This window comes from Ostrea edulis, chromosome 9 (genome assembly GCF_947568905.1).
Source record: "Ostrea edulis chromosome 9, xbOstEdul1.1, whole genome shotgun sequence".
Taxonomy (NCBI): Eukaryota; Metazoa; Mollusca; class Bivalvia; order Ostreida; family Ostreidae; genus Ostrea; species Ostrea edulis.
In genome coordinates, this window is record NC_079172.1 from 49105828 (window position 1) to 49127722 (window position 21895).

At 35.0% G+C, this 21895-nt stretch overlaps 1 protein-coding gene across 1 annotated transcript; it reads left to right on the forward strand.

Annotated features, from left to right (window-relative positions):
- Nucleotides 1-2709: 2709 nt before the first annotated feature.
- Nucleotides 2710-18291, forward strand: LOC125658042 (stress-70 protein, mitochondrial-like). The gene is made up of 17 exons (XM_048889079.2): nt 2710-3120; nt 5173-5222; nt 5408-5677; nt 5788-5912; nt 9635-9708; nt 9833-9939; nt 10110-10272; nt 10783-10875; nt 11324-11533; nt 12731-12820; nt 14205-14342; nt 14712-14816; nt 15184-15301; nt 15766-15860; nt 16541-16633; nt 16807-16947; nt 17637-18291. Exons 1-17 carry the CDS (start codon nt 3025-3027, stop codon nt 17742-17744), a joined length of 2076 nt encoding a protein of 691 aa, XP_048745036.1. The 5' UTR covers nt 2710-3024; the 3' UTR covers nt 17745-18291.
- Nucleotides 18292-21895: the final 3604 nt, after the last annotated feature.

Here is a 21895-nt window from a genome sequence, read left to right on the forward strand (position 1 = left end):
TTCTTTCGTCATTGAGCTGTGATTTAAGTCCATCTATTTGTATTTCTTGGAATTGAATCCCCCCTACACACAACTCATAGGCGGGTCCAGGAATTTGTGAAAGGGGGGGGGGGTCTAGCACTTGATCGATCTTTTAGCTACTTTTCACAATCTCCAACCCCACCCACCCATTTACACCTTTTTTGCTTGTGTACATACAATTTAACATTTTAGGAAGATCTTGAGACAGTTTATACACGCAACTGTTTTCGTTTTTACTTCTTGTTTCTCACGTTCTGGTCATTTTTATCCCTATACTCAGATCTGATTTTAAATCTAAAAAAAGAAAAACTGATTTAAAGGTTACTCCCAGTAGGCCAGGGGTCTGGGGGTAGCCTAGGACCCCAGAAACTCTGTGGTAAATGGTGCACAATCTTGCGTTCTGAGCATTTCCTGGCACTTCTTTTTCACTTTTAAATTGTCTGCTTCTTAAACAAAGCTTTCATGTTTACATATACATGTACTTTTTAAGAATTTTAAGTGATACTTGTATCTGACGAAAATATCGTAAATATATATCAGTGTTTCGTCGTATTCATCGTGGAATTAAATGATATACTGGTGTTGATAAATTTGAATGATACTATATATTACATGCAAGTATCCACCTTTGATATCATTTCAACGTAAAGTCTCGTTAAAATTGAATAACTTAATTTTTATGGTCCACAAAGGAGGGGGGTGGGTGGGTCCAGATTCCCTGGACCCCCCCCCTTCCTGGATCAGCCCGTGCACCTTTTCATCACATGTTACGCCTCTTGCCTCAACAGATGTTTCTCGTTTTTGAAATAAGAAGTAGATTTAAAAAAAAAAAATTCTGATAGCCAATAAAAAAATAATGCATGATTTTGAGGAGGGAGGGAGGGAGGTGCTGCAAAAAATTAAACCAAGGTATAACCGTATATATAAACAATTCTCAAGAAACGCATACTACATGTAGTATTTCTATTGAAAAAAATATAATCAACTCGGAATCTCTATACAGTTATTCATTTATGTGTGTACAATATTAAAGTAAGGTATAATACTTATTTCTCCTACTTATGTAAGGTACGGATTTATGAAGCTTTATGTATTTTGACACTCACCTTCTAGAATCAATTATTATAGATATGATTTGATTTTCCCTCTTTATAGTACGCACTGATTGGTAACCTAAACTTTGGAAATTTAGGGGGGGGGGTGCGCCCCCCACGCCCCCTCTAAATACGCCAGTGGCCCAAACCTACCGCTGGGGGCCATGATTTTTACAAACTTGAATCTGCACTATGTCAGGAAGCTTTCAGGTAAATGTAAACTTCTATGGCCCAATGGTTCTTGAGAAGATTTTTAAAGAATTATTCAATATATTTGTATGTAAATCTTTGATCCCCTATTGTGACCCCATCCTACACACCGGGTCATGATTTTAACAAACTTGAACTGCACTATGACAGGAAGCTTTCGTGTAAATGTAATCTTTTCTGGCCCAGTGATTCTCCATCAGAAGATTTTCCCAATATATCCCCATGTAAAGCTTTGATACCCTATTGTGGCCCCGCTTTACACCTGGGGCCATGATTTTAACAAACTTGAATCCGCACCACGTCAAGAAGCGTTCATGTAAATGTAGACCGGTAGTGGTTCTTGAGAAAAAAAGGGGTTTTTTTTGTTTTAAATATTGTCTCTAGATATTTGTATGTGATCCCCTATTGTGGCCCAATCCTACCACCGGGGGTCATGATTTGAACAAACTTGAATCTGCACTCTCAGGAAGCTTTCATGTAAATTTGTACCTTCTTAGCCCAGTGGTTCTTGAGAATAAGACTTTTAAATGATACCACCCTATTTTTGCATGTTTGTAATTATCTCCCCTTTGAAGGGGGCATGGCCCTTAATTTGAACATACTTGAAAGCCATTCACCTAAGGGTGCTTTTTTACCAAATTTGGGTGGTTCTGGAGAGGAAGTTGAAAAATATGAAAAGTTTACTGAGACAGACAAGACAGGTGAGCTAAAATAGCATTACAGAAAAATTTATTTTGGATTGCTCATTTTTTATTTTAGTCACGTTAAATCATGGAAACACGCTATGAACTGCACTGATCCTCCCGCAAAAAAAGAAAAGAAATTAAGATAGTGATGTGACCATGCTTCGCAGGCAATGGTTTGTGAGTTTCATGTTTCATTTTAAACAGTCTTTCTAGCAAACTCATTGTTAATATTGTGTCTAAACTTCATATACACTTCTACAAATTTTTCGACTCTGGATTGATGGATTCGGCTTTCAAGACCACTATTCACCAGAGAGTTCATATATTCTGCTCGAGCTTCACATGATACAATGTAACAATATATAAGGACTTGTTATCAGAAAACATAACACTTAGGCCTATATTGAAATTGTAAATCACGTCTAGTTTCTTTAACCATATTTAGCATTACTTTAATTAGATCTTTCATTACCTGACACCCCCCCCCCCTCCCAACTCACACACACACACACACACACACTTCCTCACATTTGAAGGCTTCTATAATATGAATATTTAGGTTTAGATGTAGTGAGTATAGTATTATATAGTTTGTCGTTTAATTATATATAAAAATCAAGGCATGTTATTGTAAACAAATTTCATAAATACAACTAAAACGGCGAGGGAACGAACACAGAGGGCACCGGTGTCGATTCGAGAATATTCGTCCAATGTGTTACATCATGCAAACGATTTCTTTTTCGTGATAGCTATCCAAAAATGTGTATTTATGGATAGAATATGTACTCATTTTGATGAAAAGCAAAAATAAATTCCTAAGGATATTCATAATCTTTAGACAAGGAAATAATTTCGATTAACCGTTTTGTCCGTACAATATAATTTTATCATGTTTAGCCTGCAGCTTATTTCCGTTGCGCATGCGTTGGATGAGAAACGGCATTGTCAAACTTACATCACACGTGCTGGCAAGGGCAAAGAGAAGTTGAACGTTAGAGCAAGAACCAAAAATGCTGCTTTCACCAAGAATTACATTGAGATGTCTTGAAAAAGGATGCAGGGTACAGAATGCACGGAGTCTGCATTCGCAGACAGTGAAAAACCAGGTAGAAATGCAATCTATTTAGTTGCGTAATTCACAAATTTATGTTGTTAAAAGTAGATTTTAATTTTACATAACTAACATTACTGTTAACTCCGTACTCTGATGAGAAATGTAAGCAATTGCTGTTTTAAATTTTAGTTTTTGCAGTCCTTCCCGAGATATATCCCATTGTATACAAGATAAGGTGTTCAGAAATTTCTGATGAAATACTGATGGCTTCATTTTAATGAGAGTACCAGAAGTTTCAGACAAAACTTTTCATCACATCCTTTCTTGATAACCTATTAGGAATCTCTCTTGTCATCCCCTCGACGTTTTTGCAGATTTTTCCCTCTGGAGACTCGATCACACTTCTGAACAATCAATGATTTTGGTATTCCAGATTAATTTTTACATTTTGACTGCAAACGTTGAAACCAACAAGTTTTTAATTGTTTGGTATTAACGGTAAGTCGGTTCCATGTTTAAGCAGATATGTGATGTGAATTAATATATATGGTAATTGTTTTTGAAGTGACCTTGACGAGGCCGTTTTTTTTATTAATATGTATACGGTGTGACCGTTGGACCGAGCGAAGAATGTACTGGTCATTGGAGTGTCCCAAGTGGTAATCATAATTCCGTTAAGTACGATAGATTATGATTCATTTAAAAATATATATTTTGAATGAAATTTTCATTGCGCTAAACACGCAGTAACATCTCAGTATTAAAGGGGTTTATATGGGGACAACAGTTTTACGGGATCCGCCTATTCATTGAACGCGGGAAATAAAACGCAAGACGACGTAAACAGTGCATCGTGACGTCACATTTTGCCTCGACTTTTTCGTTTTCAAAGCAAACAATCATAAACAACAATAATACATTCCGTATGCAATGAAAAGGCGGTTAAAACTAAAAAAAATTAACCAATGGATTCAAAATTGTGGGGGGAAAAAGTAACCGTAATTTTATCGTATATTCTTATTCAAAGAAACTCATGAACTCGTTCATCTATTTAGTCGTATTACGGTTTTATATGTATTTATTTGCTAAAACCTGTTACAATGATAATTATACTATTCACTTTGAACAAACTGAGTGTTTAAATTACGAATTGCACGTCAGAGTCTTCTATTATTGGCATTCAAAATAAAACACGAATAACTGTTGAAGCAGGTAATGAAAAAATAAATGGTGGCGCCCATATGGATCACGAAAATTTCAGTGAACGTATATAGAGATTATCTCTTTTTCTTTTGCTGATTTTGACTTTTTTCTTTTACATACGTGTTACCTTTAGAGCCTTGCTTCGCGGACGGGCCTTCGGCCCGTCCGAGCTTCGCTCGGTATTATATATATATATATATATATATATATATATACCGTAAGCAGTCTATGCGAAAGTGTTTTGGACCACACAGGACATTTGGTCCTGTGTAATCAATGAACACACTGGACCGAACCAAATTTTGTCAGACCGAAAAACCTACTGTGAAAATGCAAAACCAAGGAAATCTTATTTATTATACTAGTAATACTATACCAGGGATCATTTATATTCTTAGGCTCCAGTGGTATTTGGTTGTTTACTCTGTTTTAAGATGAGGTAAACTTCAAAAGAAGATTAAGAACAAGAGGCTAAAGGTTAAGTCTGCGTGTTATATATTTTTGGTTTATTATATACTTTCAATTTCATCTCTTCTTTTTTATTTAAAAGTTTGCGGGCATATATCACACGATATATGCCCGGAAACATTACGTCACAATCAAATTTCTACGCCGTTAATTTTCAAATTTTTCGTGTTTTTCATCTTTTACTCAGTTAAACCGATAAAGTTATTGTTAAAAATAAAATTATTGTTAGTTTCTAAATGAAATTGAAAGTATATAATAAAAAGGTTATAGACTTTGTATGGGAAATATGACGACCTCGTTTTTTGTCGCGAACGGACCTCGCAAGCTCGGTCCGTCTACGCGCCAAAAAACTCGGTCGTCATATTTTCCCATACAAAGTCTATAACCTATAAATATTGACCGGTAAATTAACTTAATGAATTATAACTTGTAGATATCCTTGCTCACTTTAAATGGAAATCATGCAGTGCAAAGGAGGAACAAGTGAGTACTGTAGTTCTGTAACAATATAAGTATGATGAATAAAGATATTTAAAGTTATTTAGCTGGCAATTGCATAGCAACAGATTGTTTTCAATGTATATTTGCAATGTATATCAGAGATTACTGTGCTGTTAAACCTGTAATGACATATGTATATACTGAGTGAATATTTTTATGCATTTAAGCTCTGGTAAAGTGAAAGGTCAGGTGATTGGAATAGATCTTGGGACAACAAACTCCTGTGTGTCAATTATGGAAGGAAAGACCCCCAAAGTCCTTGAAAATTCTGAGGGCTCCAGAACCACCCCCTCCGTGGTGGCTTTCACTAAAGATGGAGAACGTCTGGTCGGTATGCCTGCCAAACGTCAGGCTGTCACAAATGCAGATAACACATTTTCTGCCACCAAACGTCTTATCGGTAGACGCTTTGAAGACCCAGAAGTTCAGAAGGACATGTAAGTTTCACACATCAGGACATGGTGTGAGTGGAATAATTTTATATGCAGATATAACAAATGTACATTGACAATGTATAATGATATTGTTATACTTGTGCTGTTTGCAGGAAAACTGCATCATTTAAGATTGCGAAGGCAACAAACGGAGATGCTTGGGTGGAGGCTCATGGGAAAATGTACTCGCCCAGTCAGATTGGTGCATTTGTTCTCATGAAAATGAAGGAGACAGCAGGTGAGGAATTGTAGAAACCTCGCAAATGAGGGAAACTGCATGTTGCTATGATAATTAGTATGTTGTAGGTAGGAGTTGGTGATGATTATTTGCTACTCTTGACATCGTGGCTGATGAACATATACCACATCATTTCTGAAATTCCTACCCAAAAATATGTGTAACAAGTCATAGTGGTGTGTTGAGAAGGTCGTAAAGAAATAATCACTTGGTTCTCGAGGGGCTAATTTCGTCAAAAAAGAAGAGCGAGGGCAGGTCATTTTTCATTTTTATATAATGAAAAACAGACAAGGGATTTGTTTTTTACTTCCAGCTTAGGGAAAGCATTGGAAAAACTCTTACAGTGTTCTACAGTGGAATAAGGATTGTGCCTTTTCATATCCAGGGTTTGACACTTACTTTTTTTAGCACTAGACCAGTCGTGCTACTTCAAATGATTTTTGCTAGACCTGACCCTACATCCATTAGTCCCGACCAACTTTTCAGAGACTGATAGTTTCTCCATATTTAAATGTACTTAATTCAAATGACAAACATTAAGTTTTCATGAACTAAAACATACTTAATTGTCTCAAAAAAGAGCTTTTAGTCTCGTCATTCAATTTAATGCTTTCATTTTCAATCACGTTTTCTGTTTCTTTAAATTCTACCTGGCACGGAAATTCTCTAGTCCATTTAAAATAAAATTACCTCAACTGGTTTTTTTTATCTCTATTTCATAAGCCCTGCTTTGTTTCTTCCCAACCTTTTACCTTTTTTCTCTTGGGACATCTTTCCATGAGGACGAGAAGTTGTATTTGAATATAGAGATATTCCCGCACATATATCAACACTGAAAAATGGCTGTTTACGACGTAATTTATTAATTTGATAAACACTTTCTTACATTTGATTCAAATAAACTGGGTTTTTAAAAAAAAAAAGAAAGGAAAATAAATTCATCTAAAACATAACTCTACACACATTAACATCGAGTAGATGTCTTAAAACATCACTTCTGACCGCGACTTATTTATTAGAACTAAAAATAGAGTTTGTGTCATCATGCGGTTCAAAATTGCTCGCAGACTCTACAGTTATTCTTTTTTAGTTAAGAATAAAATAACTTATGGTTTAAAGTAAAGTTTCTTGTTTATTTTTTCAACACGACCAGTCGGACTAGTAAATCAACATTTTACCCGACCGGATCTATCATTTAGTAGACTCAGTCGGTCGGACGTGCCTTAGTGTCAAACCCTGATATTCCTCCAGATATTTATTATACCATCACAATGATGTATTTGAAACTACATAACCTTGTCTGCCATTTGGGAAATTTGAACTGTTTATTCAAATGTTGAAGTGATCCAGACTTGGTCAAGTGTTTTACAGACGGGAGTATCTAAAATGCACTTGAGATTCTACATGATATTTTTTTCTTGCATCCGAAGAGTGCAGAAGAGAAGTTTTATTTTCTTTATTTAAGGATAAAAATGGTTAATGTGCATCGTTTAAACAGATGCAGGTGGGTCTGAGAACCAAGTAATTAATTTTTTGGGGTCTTGTGAATGGTTTACTGTGCAAGGGAACTGTAATTGGTTTAATCTTCTCTTAGTGTTACTGTTTGTTGATAGTTTAGAATTATATGATATGACCATGCATGAAGAGATAGGTTTTAGTGCACAGATCGTGAAAGCTAAGTTAAAACTTCAAAATGATACTTTAGTAAAAATATATAATCATGGTCATCAATGCAAGTGACTAAAGCCACAAGACTGCCACAGATTTGAGCAGATTTTGGGTTTCAAAGAAAATGGGACATATTTTTGATATTACATAAAATGTTTGCTTAGGAAAATGTGGAACATACATTTGCCTATGTACCAAATTTAGATGAAGGTTGCAGCATCTGATACAGACATACAAAATATTGAGTTTGAGAGGTAGGCAAATGTGTGCTCATTATTTGCTGAAGCAGTTTGTGTTTCAAAGTTGGCAGCTTTTGGTTGAAATGAGGAAATTAGAAATTTCAGTCACTGTGACCTTCCTTTCTACTTGAATTGTGTCATAAGATGGACAGTGTCCGAGTAACCAAATAAGGATTTACAGTTTTGTCCTTGATGACTTTTTAAAATGGAGGCCGTGTATGGCTCTTTCATAAAGGAATTACTAGCATTGATACAGAGTGAACTGAAGTTAGAATACATACTGTAATTATCATTCACTGTTGGATTGTGTCATTCTATCAATATTTGTTGAACACTTATTTCATTGTTAACTTGGAACAATGAAATGAAATTATCAAGGGAGAAGTTTTTATGAAAGAATAAAGGGTAAATATTCTTAAAAGAGTTCATGTGCAATAAAAATTGTATTTTTCTGGAAAACTACAAAACTTGGATGTCCAGAAAATTAAAATGAAGGCACATTATTACAGTAATGGTATGGGGAAATGATTGTGCACTGTATGTAGTAGATGGGCTAGACATCTTCTGATACTGATGTTAAATGATTACAGTGAGTTCTATGATGACTATTTGCTACTCTTGATGTCATACTGATGTCAACCTTCACCAAGACTGAGATCTCACTTGTAGGAACACAGCGATATGTGTTTTTCAATAGATTGATAATTTAATCTGATTAATATGTAGTTGATACTGATGGGTTAATGATGGAACTGATTGATTACAAAAAAAAATTTTCAGTTTAAACTCGTCAAATTTGATCACAGTATTCTGTAATCAAATCTTGTAGTATCCAGAATTAGAAGTGATAAATGAGTTGGTTTTATATTTTAGGTTGTTTTTTTTTTTTTAAATGGCTAGTGCAGCTAAATGGCATGTTACATTTCGAGAACAATTTACAAGAAATAAATACATCTATTGCATACCAGCATTGAATGGGAAAAATTGCACAGCATGAAGTCTTGACCAGAATAACAAGTTTAGTCTGTTATAAAAAGTGATTTGTAGAATTACATGCATTGAATGAATTGTGGGACAGTGTGCTTCTTGAACACACGCCAATATCTACACTTTCTCAGATCTTCAATGTAATTGTAAATCATTTGTAGTTTCATCTTAAGTTTGTGAATATTATTATATTAATTCCAGTGATCGAAATTGGTTTAAGACTTGGTATAGACCATGGGTTTATGCCAAAACAAGATGACATAGACCTCATCAAATTGGTATAGACCGCAACATGAAAAAAAATATCACAAAAAACATTTTCATTTACTTCTATTAATAGAAAGCATATTTTCTTCAATTTCCATAACAATATCTTCCTTTCCTCATACCATTTATCAGACGTTGACTGACCATGTAGGGTCCTTTGGAATAACTTTATTGCTTTAAATCTAGAAAATAGGCATAGACAATTTGGTGTATCTCAATTACAATTGGCATAGACTTGGTCTGTTGTTAATGTCAAACACTGTAATTCTATAACTTGTAAAGATTGTTGTTGTAAATGACAGATACTATAATGTTTGCTTAGTCACAGAAGACAGTGAGTTCTATGATGACTATTTGCTACTCTTGATGTCAAACTGATGTCAACTTACACCAAAGACTGAGATCTCACTTGTTCGAATTTCAGTTGTAATGTCAGGGTGGTATTAAATAGTTTGTGCATGTTATAAATATATTAGAAGGTACTTGCATATCTATCTGCTTATAATTATTTGTCTATCAGTATTATAGCTAAATGCATTTGTAAATAATTACCTATTGTAGATAATTACCTTGGACAGAAGGTGAAGAATGCTGTCATCACTGTTCCTGCGTATTTCAATGATTCCCAGAGACAGGTAATGCTGTAACTGATCAGTAATAATTCTCTGAGTTTGATTATTATGATAGTGTTGTGATATTTGGCACAGAAGGGGGAATCTTGATTTGTATTGAATATGTCTTGTGTTTATTCTCTATCAGGCCACAAAAGATGCTGGACAGATTTCAGGGCTGAATGTTCTCCGGGTCATTAACGAACCTACTGCTGCTGCTCTGGCTTACGGCATGGATAAAACCGATGACAAAGTGTGAGTTTGTCTGCGTTGTCTGTCTCGTTTTTATTCTAGGACAAAACCATCAGTTATGTTCCTTCCTGGTAAATATTCATCCAGGAGTTTTGATCTGAGACAAATATTTGAAAATTACTATTCCTGATGAAGTTTGCTTTGTGTTACACTTAATGCTTATTTCTTTCCAGTATCGCAGTATATGACTTGGGTGGTGGAACTTTTGATATCTCAATCCTAGAGATGCAGCGGGGAGTGTTTGAGGTGAAGTCCACCAATGGTGACACATTCTTGGGAGGGGAGGATTTCGACAATACTTTGGTCACTTTCCTGGCCAATGAATTCAAACGAGATGTAAGTTCCCACAAGAAAATTAGAAAATCCTTACATTTAAATTATTAAAGTTTAAAAAGGAAGGAGTTTCTTATGAAGAAGCATTTCATTTGAAGAATTGGTGTGATGATCTTCTTTGTTTTCGGTCCTTAGGTCATACTATATGTGATTCATATTTTAGCGTGATTCATATTTTGGCATCTTTGGCAACGGAAAAAGAGCTCTAGCTTATGGTTGCACTAAAATATGAAAACGTTTATTTTATCCATTATCAAACATAAAAGAAATGGTACATCTTGATTATACCATTAATTCATCAGCTCCAGTAAGGCTATTTTACTCTACTCTAAAATAAGTGCATATGTAGTAAATAATATGAACTGGCTTCTCAATATTTCCTAAATGTGTCCTCTCTTTGAAAGCACAAATCTGAAGTGGGAAGCCTCAATTCATTGCATTTGCAATGTTCATTAATTAATGGTATGCAAAAGAACATTGTATGATATATATATTTGCTTTTTGATTTTACAGCAAGGAATTGATGTAACCAAAGACAACATGGCCATGCAGAGGTTGAGAGAAGCAGCTGAGAAAGCAAAAATAGAGCTCTCCTCTAGCATGCAGGTAAGAGGATAGGATAAAATACTGTATTTGATGCCATCTACTGGACATGATAAAGAGTTTGTGGGCAAGGGAGGCCAGGGCCATCAGTGGTTTTTAGGGATAATGATGTGTATGTACATGTACTTGCAAATGAGATTTACACCCACAATTCAAGATGACCCCATCTCTGAAAGACCTGCATGTGGGGCACAGTAGTGGTTTAGTTACTGATACTGTTTAAGCAGTAGTGATTGATGGTTAATCCAAAGTCAGTCAAATTCCCAGCTGCTCTTTAGCTTCTGGGGCCAAATCTTTGGGACAAAAAAATGAGATAAAAACTTGCAGATCCTTGTTTTAACATAAGATGGAGATAGTTTTTATCTGAACACTTGCTTACATTAATAGTGATCATTAATGCTTCCTTGTTCCTTGACCGGAAGTAACCATGGTAACGTTGCTTATGTTGTAGACGGACATTAACTTGCCTTACTTGACGATGGATGCCAGTGGCCCTAAACACATGAATTTGAAACTGTCCAGAGCCAAGTTTGAAGGGATTGTAGAAAGCCTGGTCAAACGCACGGTTGGACCATGTCAGAAGGCAATGAGTGACGCTGAAATCAAAAAGTCTGAAATTGGTGATGTCATTTTAGTCGGAGGAATGACACGTATGCCCAAGGTACGTCCTTATTATTGTTTTTTTTTTATGGGATAGACTGTGACTTCATTATTTACATGTATTTTGGATCCATACATATGCATGGAATGTGGATCATGCAGTCTCATTTCAATGGAAACATGAATATTTATTTATAGTGTTTATTTTCAAATATGTCATTATTTTCAAAAATTATGACATTTTAATCTAATTTGGACATCACTTGTGTTCGTTGTACAAGTATACAATTGCAAAAACATAAAAAAAAATATCAAATTCTTTGATATATGATCTGAAATTGAGATTTCATTCCTATGATATAAAAGTAGCAGTGATAAACTTTATTGGAGAGAAATATCTCGGGCATGATCTGTCTTGACATTGAATAAACAATACTTCATTATGTGAAGTAGGCCGACTAAATTTAATAGATTAATGAATTAAATTTCTCTCTACCATTATTTGTATTAGATGAGCAACCTACATGTAGCATGCTAAATTATGGGAGGGGGGGGGGGTTGAGCCCATATATTCAGAAATTTTGAAAGTGTTTAATTCTGTAACTGACTGCATATTATTGCAGTATTTTTTTGATTAAAGAAGTTTAATTGCATGAAATATTGTTTAGTTGAATGCATATAGACATCTCATAGCAAATCTTTAAAAAGATGATTTTGTAGGACAACTTTGGGGGCTTAAGTTCAGCCCTAGTCCCAATCAAAAAAATTTATATTTATCCAAAATGCATGTAAAGTTTTTTGGGTTTTTTTTTACTCAAAAATGTGATGTTAAAATCTGTTTGTTGCATGTTTTTCAAGTGAAATTAACTAGGTTTGTACTTCAGCCCTGATGGATTCCATTGTAATTTAATTCACACCTCTAATTGTTTTTGATAGAAGTTTTTAGATAAGACATACTGTTCTGAGTTTTGTTACCATCAATGGTGTTTGTAAACGTAACACAAAGACCCAAATTACGGTATTCAACAATGCTTCTTGTATTACTAGGTATTCTTAATAATTCCCACTTTAATCTAATTGATGCTGAAATTTCCAACTTCGAGGGTCCAGACCCCAGTCCCAAATAACTGGGGAAAAGAAAACCCCACTGCACTCTTATTTTATAGAAATTGCAAACATTTTCACCCACAGAAAAAAAATGTTATGCAGTACTCGAAACTTGACAGGATGTATAAATTTCACAAATCTGTCTCACCAGGTTCAGGCATTGGTACAGGAGGTGTTTGGCAGAACTCCAGGAAAGTCAGTGAACCCCGATGAGGCTGTTGCCATGGGAGCTGCTATACAGGTAAGAGAACATAAAATGTCTACAAATAGTGAAATTTATGCTTTCCTATTCAGTACAGTATACGTGAATGATTTTTTATTTTACCAGACCAAATTTTCTAATGTGCAAAATTCAGTCTGCGCTTAACGTTTCTGATTACAAGACTATAGGGCAAGTGAGAGTACAAAATTTGGTAGCCCAAATAAGATTTTATTAGCCTAAATGCTGTGTAGGAATTATTCAACATGATTCGAAATTTCAAGTTTAAACATTTTTTATGAGTATAACAAATCAAGTTCAGCTCTCTTTCAACTTCTAATTCTGTCATTTCACAGTCAGAATCCTCCAATTCTGATTCTTCTAGTTCTTCATAATCACTCACCCTAATAAAGGTGAAAACAAGGGTTATTCACTAGCTCAGTCACATATTCTGAACGGCTGAGGCGGTCACTTGTGTTCATTACTCTGGCGCAAAGTGTTTACTCCATTTATTAGTTTCGTGTCCTTTTACAGAATCAATTCTGTAATTATCAGAGCCAGACATGAACTTACAATTTGCAGTGTTTTCTTTTCTGCACCAGATACAAAATATGAGACCATCGTTGTATTCAAATCAGGGCCGGTTCTCCTGCATACACGCTAACATTTTCTTTGTCGCTTTGTTTCCTCACACTTCTTAGCTGCAACTTTCTCTGTAAGAACGGGTTGTTTCACTGATTTCCTACCAGGAATTGCTCATTCTTTATGCTTAATATCTTTAATGTTAAATATTTTTATTCTTTATATGATCATAATCCCCGCCGGAAATATATTACTGGCTTACAGGGCATGCATGTCAATAATGCTTGGTAGTCCGATCCATATTTTACTAAACACGACTCTACTGCTTAATTTCGAAGACTGAAAAATTTTTATCAACTGAAATTCATATTTCTACCCTGATTTACCTTGCGTATACAAGTTTATTTGGAAAAACTGAAGTAGTTTAATACCGGAAATACTATGAACAAAACAAAAACACAATACCGGACATTTGGTCAGGAACTATACAAACTTTAACTGGGCCGATCCATTTTTTACCGGAAATGTCTGATGATCCGACATATTTCGCATACTCTGTCAGGATGTCCTTTCAATCATTTCAATTTGAAGTACTATGTAGGTGTTGATAAGCAGTTCTGCCTTTCTGCAGATATTGTAATGATTGAATGACGTACATGTATAAATAATTTTTGGAAACCTTAAGAGGTGAGGTAAATATACATGTACAATTATGAAGGAAATCTGTTTATCATATTGAAATACTTAAAAATTACATTTATTCTGTGATGAATAGAAAAATCTGCTGATAGAAATAGAAAACAAGTCAAGAAAATGAAGTAATCGTGCAGTATTTGTATTTCAGGGAGGTGTGTTGGCAGGGGACGTAACTGATGTGTTATTGTTGGACGTTACTCCACTTTCGTTGGGAATCGAGACTCTGGGAGGCGTGTTCACAAAGCTCATTGACAGAAACACAACTATTCCCACAAAGAAATCCCAAGTATGTTTGTTCTCGACAAAAGTATTCAAATTCAAAATCCTTTATCTAAATTGCAAATCGTGAACAAATACTTGAATTTAAGAATTACATTTAGAACTTCTCATATTATACACAGGTACTGTAAATCACTTCATTTGTAAAAATATTGTTCATGAGTAATTTCGGGAGAATAGCCATTTGCAAAACTACTTCTTGCAAATAAACTCTTACATACAGAAGACTTGAGCAACAGATAATGATTCGTACAAGTTTGGTCTACTGAAATGGTACATCATTGTATTTATTTAAAGATAAGATCTTCTGAAATAAAATTGATCTACAGGATTGTGTAGGTTTGTTTTGTGAACTGAATGTTTGATTTGTTTGTAGGTTTTCTCCACAGCAGCTGATGGCCAGACAAGTGTAGAAATCAAGGTCTGTCAGGGAGAAAGAGAGATGGCCTCGGACAACAAACTCCTCGGACAGTTCATGCTGGTAGGTTGATTACACAGAGAACTGCAAGACATGTACAACAACAAATCACAGCTTTTGATTTTTATTACCATACTAAGTTTTTATGAAGTAGGTGTTCATGAGCATTGTTCTTGCCCAATAACAATCATATTCATTAAAATGTTATTAAAGAAAGTTTTGTTTTAGTATTTGGTATGTATACCATGTGCTACAGATTAAAATCATTTGCTAGTGTACTTTCTGATTGCTGATGGCGTATCCATGCTTTAACTTTGGAAAATGAAAGTGGGGGTATACATTAGTGACTAGTTGTGCATGCTCCATGTTGTTGTGATCAAGTCTTTGTAACAATTTCTAATTGAAAAATATTTTTTGATTTTATTTTTAGGTTGGAATCCCCCCAGCCCCTCGTGGTGTCCCACAGGTTGAAGTGACCTTTGACATTGATGCTAACGGCATCGTGAATGTTTCGGCTCGAGATAAGGGAACAGGAAAAGAGCAACAAAGTAAGTGAATGCATGGAGTTATCAGGTGCACGAACTTTTCTATTGTTTAAATATTAGTCCAGGTGCAATTTCTTTCACTCAGTTTATATCATAAATGTTTTCTACACAGTGTGAAAGCTCTGATACTAAGAGATTGTAAATAACACCTCAGAGTAACGAGTATAATCCTACTAGTTTACACAGGCCACATGTCTTTGGTGGCAACTGTTTATTAGAGTCTGGGCACTCCATCATGTAATCCTATAATGCAGTATATATTGGCTGGATATAAAAAAAAAAAATACAAGTTTTCGGACAAAATCCATCAGTAAAATCAAAATAGCAGAAAATGCATTATTTTAAATGTGTGTGTATGTGTAAAATATTGAAATTTTTATATGTGTGTTTGCCCCTGACTGTGTAATGTTTTTATCTAAAGATGACAGTTATTTTAGCATGTTGTCAATAAACATCGTATATTTCAGTTGTGATTCAGAGTTCTGGTGGACTCAGTAAAGAGGAGATTGAAAACATGGTCAAGAATGCAGAGAGATATGCAGCTGAAGATCATGTCAGGAAGGTGAGTTATTCACATGTTCAAGACTTTTAATGCCCTCTGAAACATGGGACATGTTGCTTTTGATCTGTCATTCACAACTTCAATCTTGGTGGTAACTTTTACTGTATAGATCACTTATTAAACTTCATTTTTGTAAAGATTAGGGTCAAAATTATATGTGAAAGGGCCTGGCCACTGCTAAGGGTAAAATGTTTTCACAAACTGTCGTGTTATGTGCATTGCAAAATCATTAATGTGTAATGAGCACATTCTAATCATTCTGTAAAATATTTAAAAGTGAAGTAGGCATGCATGCAGAGGTTTGAAAAAGTCCATGGGGGAATTTTGAGCCTACTGTATAGTTAGTCAGTGGATTCTAATGTAGGGCCATTATAGGCTCTGGACTATCTTAGACTGGTCATGAATATAACACTGTCAGTACTACACCACATGTGCCTTCATTCTACATGTGTTTATAGGTTGCACCAGAGGCATCAAAACACACATCTAGATATATATACCATTTTATACAAGCTAGCAAGTATACAGGTTCTTTTGTGTTGGTGTTTTTGTATTCCTATTCTTCAGAGATTTGGCATGTACAATTCTACATGACTGATCCATGACAAACAAAGTCTTAAAACACTGCAACTACATGTACTTGTAAATGTATACATTTATGTTATAATGTGTATCTGCAGGAAAGAGTGGAGGCGGTGAATCAGGCTGATGCCATAATTCATGACACAGAATCCAAACTGGAGGAATTCAAGAGTCAACTCCCAGAGGAAGATGTAAGTATTTACCAAAACGTAATGTTTCAACCAATGTAGGGAAAAGGAGATGATATACATGTATATCGTAGGCTAATAAACTAATTCACTGTCTTTATCGTTGGCTAATTAACTAATTCACTGTCTTTATCATTGGCTAATAAACTGATGCATTGTGTCTTTCTTTATCATAGGCTAATAAACTGAGGGAGCAAATTGTTGGAGTGAAAGATTTAATTGCAAGAAAGGACGATGTAGAAGTGGAAGAACTAAAGCAGGCCACATCCAGCATGCAGCAGGCCTCCCTTAAACTGTTTGAAATGGCATACAAAAAGGTTTGTAGTATGTGCATGTAAAAGTTACTGTTTACACTCTTTGCATCAAATTCTACCTGTAAATGAAGTACAGCGCTGTATATAAGGGGAGGGAGGAGGATGGGTATTAGAATTGGCCTGTCTGTGGACTTGATTTTCTAAGACACTTTATTTTATATTTTTTTTGGAAATTAGTACATGTTATCACACCATGAGAATTGATGAATATTGAGATAAAAGAAAATTCAGTGCTTCCTGTATGTTGTAGTCAGAAAATAGCTGATTTACCTGTTTGTAAACCTGACTTTGAATAAATATCTTATTGGAATGAAACGTGAATGTTAAAATTCCCCTATATCAATGAGGCAGAGAGAGGGTGTTAGCTATCCTTGAAGTACAATATTCATCCCATCTTCTAGGCTCGGTGATTATTATTACACTTCTCGGGTTGCTAAAATATAAAGCCAATAATTGGAAGGTACATGTATACACTATCTACAGATCAATTTTTGTGTATTAATTGTGACAGACGATTAAATTGTATTAACTGCCTACAGACCAGACTTCTCATTGTTCATGTATTGACTGTTCACATATTAATCATTGTATGAACCGTTTACAGATGAGTCGTGTTAGCTGTCAAATTATTGTATTAAGTCATAATATAAACTGTCTGCAAACAAAAAATCATTGTCTTGATTCCTCTTCAGATGTCTGCTGACAGGGAAAGTCAGGATAGTTCCTCATCTAGCAGTAGTTCATCCGAATCTTCAGACGACCAAGAAAAGAAGGAAGAAAAGAAAGAAGAAAAGAACTGAGTGATCTAAAACAAACTGTGTGAGTGTGTGAATGCATAGAATAAATGTAAACACTGACAGGGGCCAGTGTTTGGGGTATCACCCAATGAGACAGGCCAACACCAGCGGTGTGAAGATTGACCTCTCCATGCTGCTGGGACAGATCAACATTGAAGTATTTATTCATTTATGACTGAGAGGTCATCTGTTTAGCTCACTGAGATGTCATTTTGTCATAGAAAACAAAGACTGGAAGCCAACAACAGACCATTTATCCTTGATTGCATCATCATTGCTAACATAATGAAATGAATTGTGTGATTGAAAATTGAAATTTTCAAAGTGCATTCAAAATTTCAAGACCTGTATCTTGTTTTGTTATACAGTGGGATTCTGTATGTGCGTTATTAGCATGCAGTGCACTTCAGCATTGTACTTGATAATCATATTTCATTGTTTTGAGTTGATCATAGTAAATTAAAATATTTTATGTCACTTTTTGTGTAGAAATTGTTTTAAAGATGTACAGATACATGTATATGTGATATTAAATTAAGTATGAAACAAACAGTTTTCTTTCATGGATTTCAAAGTTTAAAAGAAGAATCTGGAAACGGCCCATAATGAGGAAACCACCAGGCAGCATCCATGTACTGTTTTGTACAAAATGATATGTAATACCATATATTGATTGCAGTCTGTTTTATATTGAGATAAATTACAGTGTTTGCTGATGTATTTGGGATATGATTAAGGGTTGAACCATAGTTGTCAACAAAGACTTAAGCTGAATGCTGATTTGTAATGTGTAATTGACAGAAGGAAATCATGGCTGTGAAAAATCCCAATGATCTATAGAACTTTTTGCCCATACTACTTGTTTTACTGCAGGACATCATAGTTTTATGTGTGGATATCTCGATAATAGGCTCTTTCTCAACAGCAGGGCTATGGTTAGCCATGGAATGTGCTATATCACTCCCAAACTTGGAATACTAAAACGATGATTTCGAATATGGACCTGGTTTTTGAACAGATTGATTTTACTTGCACAAGGGTAGGGCTTTACATCTGTTTATATATGAAACTATAGCTATTCTCGCATTGAAAATGTCATCATGTTTGTTATAATATTAAAATAACCACATGTCTAACTAATGTTTATGAACTCTCCAAACGACGCATGTGCGTCTACAAATTTTCTTTTTGAATTGGTTCTGGGCATTTCACTACAAAAAGACAATGTAGAAACAATATAACAATAGGTTTTGATGTGTGGGCTGGTATCAAAGTCTACTACAGAACAAGTGTAAGGAAGAGGGCTAAAATAGGCTTTGCCTGTTGCCCAATCCTTTTCACTTTTGTGAATAAAATTATAAATTAAAGCTGACATGAATTAATAAATATAGTATAATTCTATATGTCCGTCATATTTCTTTGCTAATCCGCCATATTGGTTGGATATTCTATTGTTATATGTATCAGGGTTCGCATGGTATATAAGGGGACGAGTTTTGCTACGCTTCACATCACATCAGTGTCTTCGATTTACCTGTGCGGGTAGCTTCGACAGGTAACACGTACATCTCCGATACTAATTTATAGGACATCAAGAAAAAATGAAATCACGTTTTGAAACACCATGCAGTGCTCAAAATTACAATAAACATATCGTACAGTAGTAAATCATTCTAAAAGCTTTGGATAAATAAATATAGAAAGCCTTTTCTTTACGTGAATGTGCGTACATTTGCAATAAATATGTCAAAACTATACAAAAACGCGGAGAAATATTTCATCTATTATCTAGATCTATTGATGAGATGGAATAAGCAAAAGGCATAAAATCTATAACATTCACACTTACTTCAAGCAAAATGCAAATACATAAATGCTACTGTACGTATAAAGAAGACAGGGTCATGTATGCTCGTCATGAAAAAGCATCGAATGCGGATGACTATTTACCTGGGTCTACTCGTAATATTTGTAAAGGACCGAAGATGTACGTGTACACTTGTCGAAAATACTCAAAGTAGTAGTAAAACTCCCTTTATTAGCATAGTCCTTGAAACAAAACGATACACTCCATTTGTATTCCAACAGTAAACAACATTGTCCATTGTACAGACTGCGACACACTTAGCCCGCGCCGATCAGCTATCTTCAATCAGGGGAAGTATCAGAGTAGAATATTTACCCTGTATTGTGCATGAATCCTTATATTATACCGTATTATTTACTTGTCAGAGTATTGCAGATTTATAAATCAGGAAATCATTTAGGTACATAAATTGTTTGTGCATAGATAATTTGCATATACAACACTGCACGAGTGTATGGGATGAGAGAGGGAGAGAGGAGGGATTCAAACGATGATCTTGTAATAATCGCGCTCTTATTAAGGCAAATGATATCGTTAATTCAATATAAGAGAACAGTAACTCAATATTGCTCTCATTCATTGATAATACAGATTTATTTGATTCATTTAAAGCACACAATAATTAAAAATTAAACATATCTTTAAATAATGTTATTTTCAATTACTTTATTTTTAGCTAATTCGGCGCTCAATAGATCTTATATATCTATGCCATTTTGCTTTATTACATTCTGCGTTGAACTCGACGCAAATTGTAGTTCTGCAAAATGTAATAATTGAGTTTATCCTATGCGTAGTTATCAAGCACATGGATTTTTTTTTTTTTTTTTATTTAAACATATTTTATTGAGAAACTCAACAGGATTGGGCAACAGGCATAGCCTATGTAGGCCCTCTCCCAAATACAAAGGTCAAGTACAAAGAATCAAGGGGAGGGAACAAGAGTGTCTGTCCCCCACCTTTGATAACAATATCCATTTTTTTGTTATTTTGTTTGTTTGGTTATTTTTTATGTTTTCAAGTTTTCAGTTATCTGGTGGCGCCCAGTTTTTGTTGGTGGAAGAGAGAAACCAGATACAATGTACCTGGGAAGAGACCACCGACCTTCCGAAAATAAACTGGGAAACTTTCTCACTTACCGGCGCGAGCGGGTTTCGAACCCGCGCCGACAGAAGTGAGAGGCCGTTATTTTGTAATGCAAGTAAAAAATATATTGGGTGACAACCCCCCCCCCCCCCAAACTTGACCCCAGCTTGAAAGTTCTGATATAATAGTAGAAGACACACACCACCACCAATTAAGAAAATGAAGATATGAGGCACTCATAGTAGAGGACTCTAACCACCCCATCCCACCCCCAACGATGGAAGAAAATGAAGTGTAGGGGGAAATTATTGAGGCAGTCAAAGTAAAAGACTCTCTTAACCCTTCATCCCCACATTAGGACTTTGAACATCGGATAAAACATCTTGGTTTGTTTGGGTTTTTTGTTTTATTTTATTGCTGTTTTCGTTCATCTTTTTTAATTATTATTTTGAATGGCAAGAAATTTTGAAGAATCCAATTTTCCTTTTTTTCTTCCTGTTGTAACCCCCCCCCCCCCCCCCCCCCCCCCATGAAAAATGACGATACATGTCTGGTTATTACATGTACATTTTGCTTTTCAACACATGCATGCATACTAATTGTATGGTGTAGAACTGCACCCTTTACCAAGTTTTCCTTCATTTACACAGTGTAAGGAATGGTAAACCAAAATCACAAAACAAAATGCATAAAGGCCAAGATAGTTTTAAGCGTAGGAACTTCATTCACGAATACATAAATACATGTATTCAGAAAAATCGCATGCATACATTGCAGGAATATAGCATATGTGTGTTTTAACGTTTCTGTAACATGCCATAATGATTATTTTCATTTCGTAGATCTGGCGCAATGGATATATTCTAAAAATAGACATACCGCTGTACGTCGAAATTTCATATCCAAATGTATTCGATAAGATGTTAGTATTCATAAATCAGTAAAATTCGTGTTGAGGTTTTATTTGATATGATACAGTGTCAATGAATCTACTGTAATGCATTACTAGGATATGCAAAAGGCAAGAGTATAAACATTTTCTAGTATCGATATCTATATGATCACGAAAAAACATTATATAATTTGTATCCGGATTCATATGCCGATTTAGATATCAATAAAAACAAGACTGCATAGTTTGGGAGAGGGGGTTCTAATGAGTCTGATGAAATTAAAAGGAACCCCACATTTGCATTCAAAC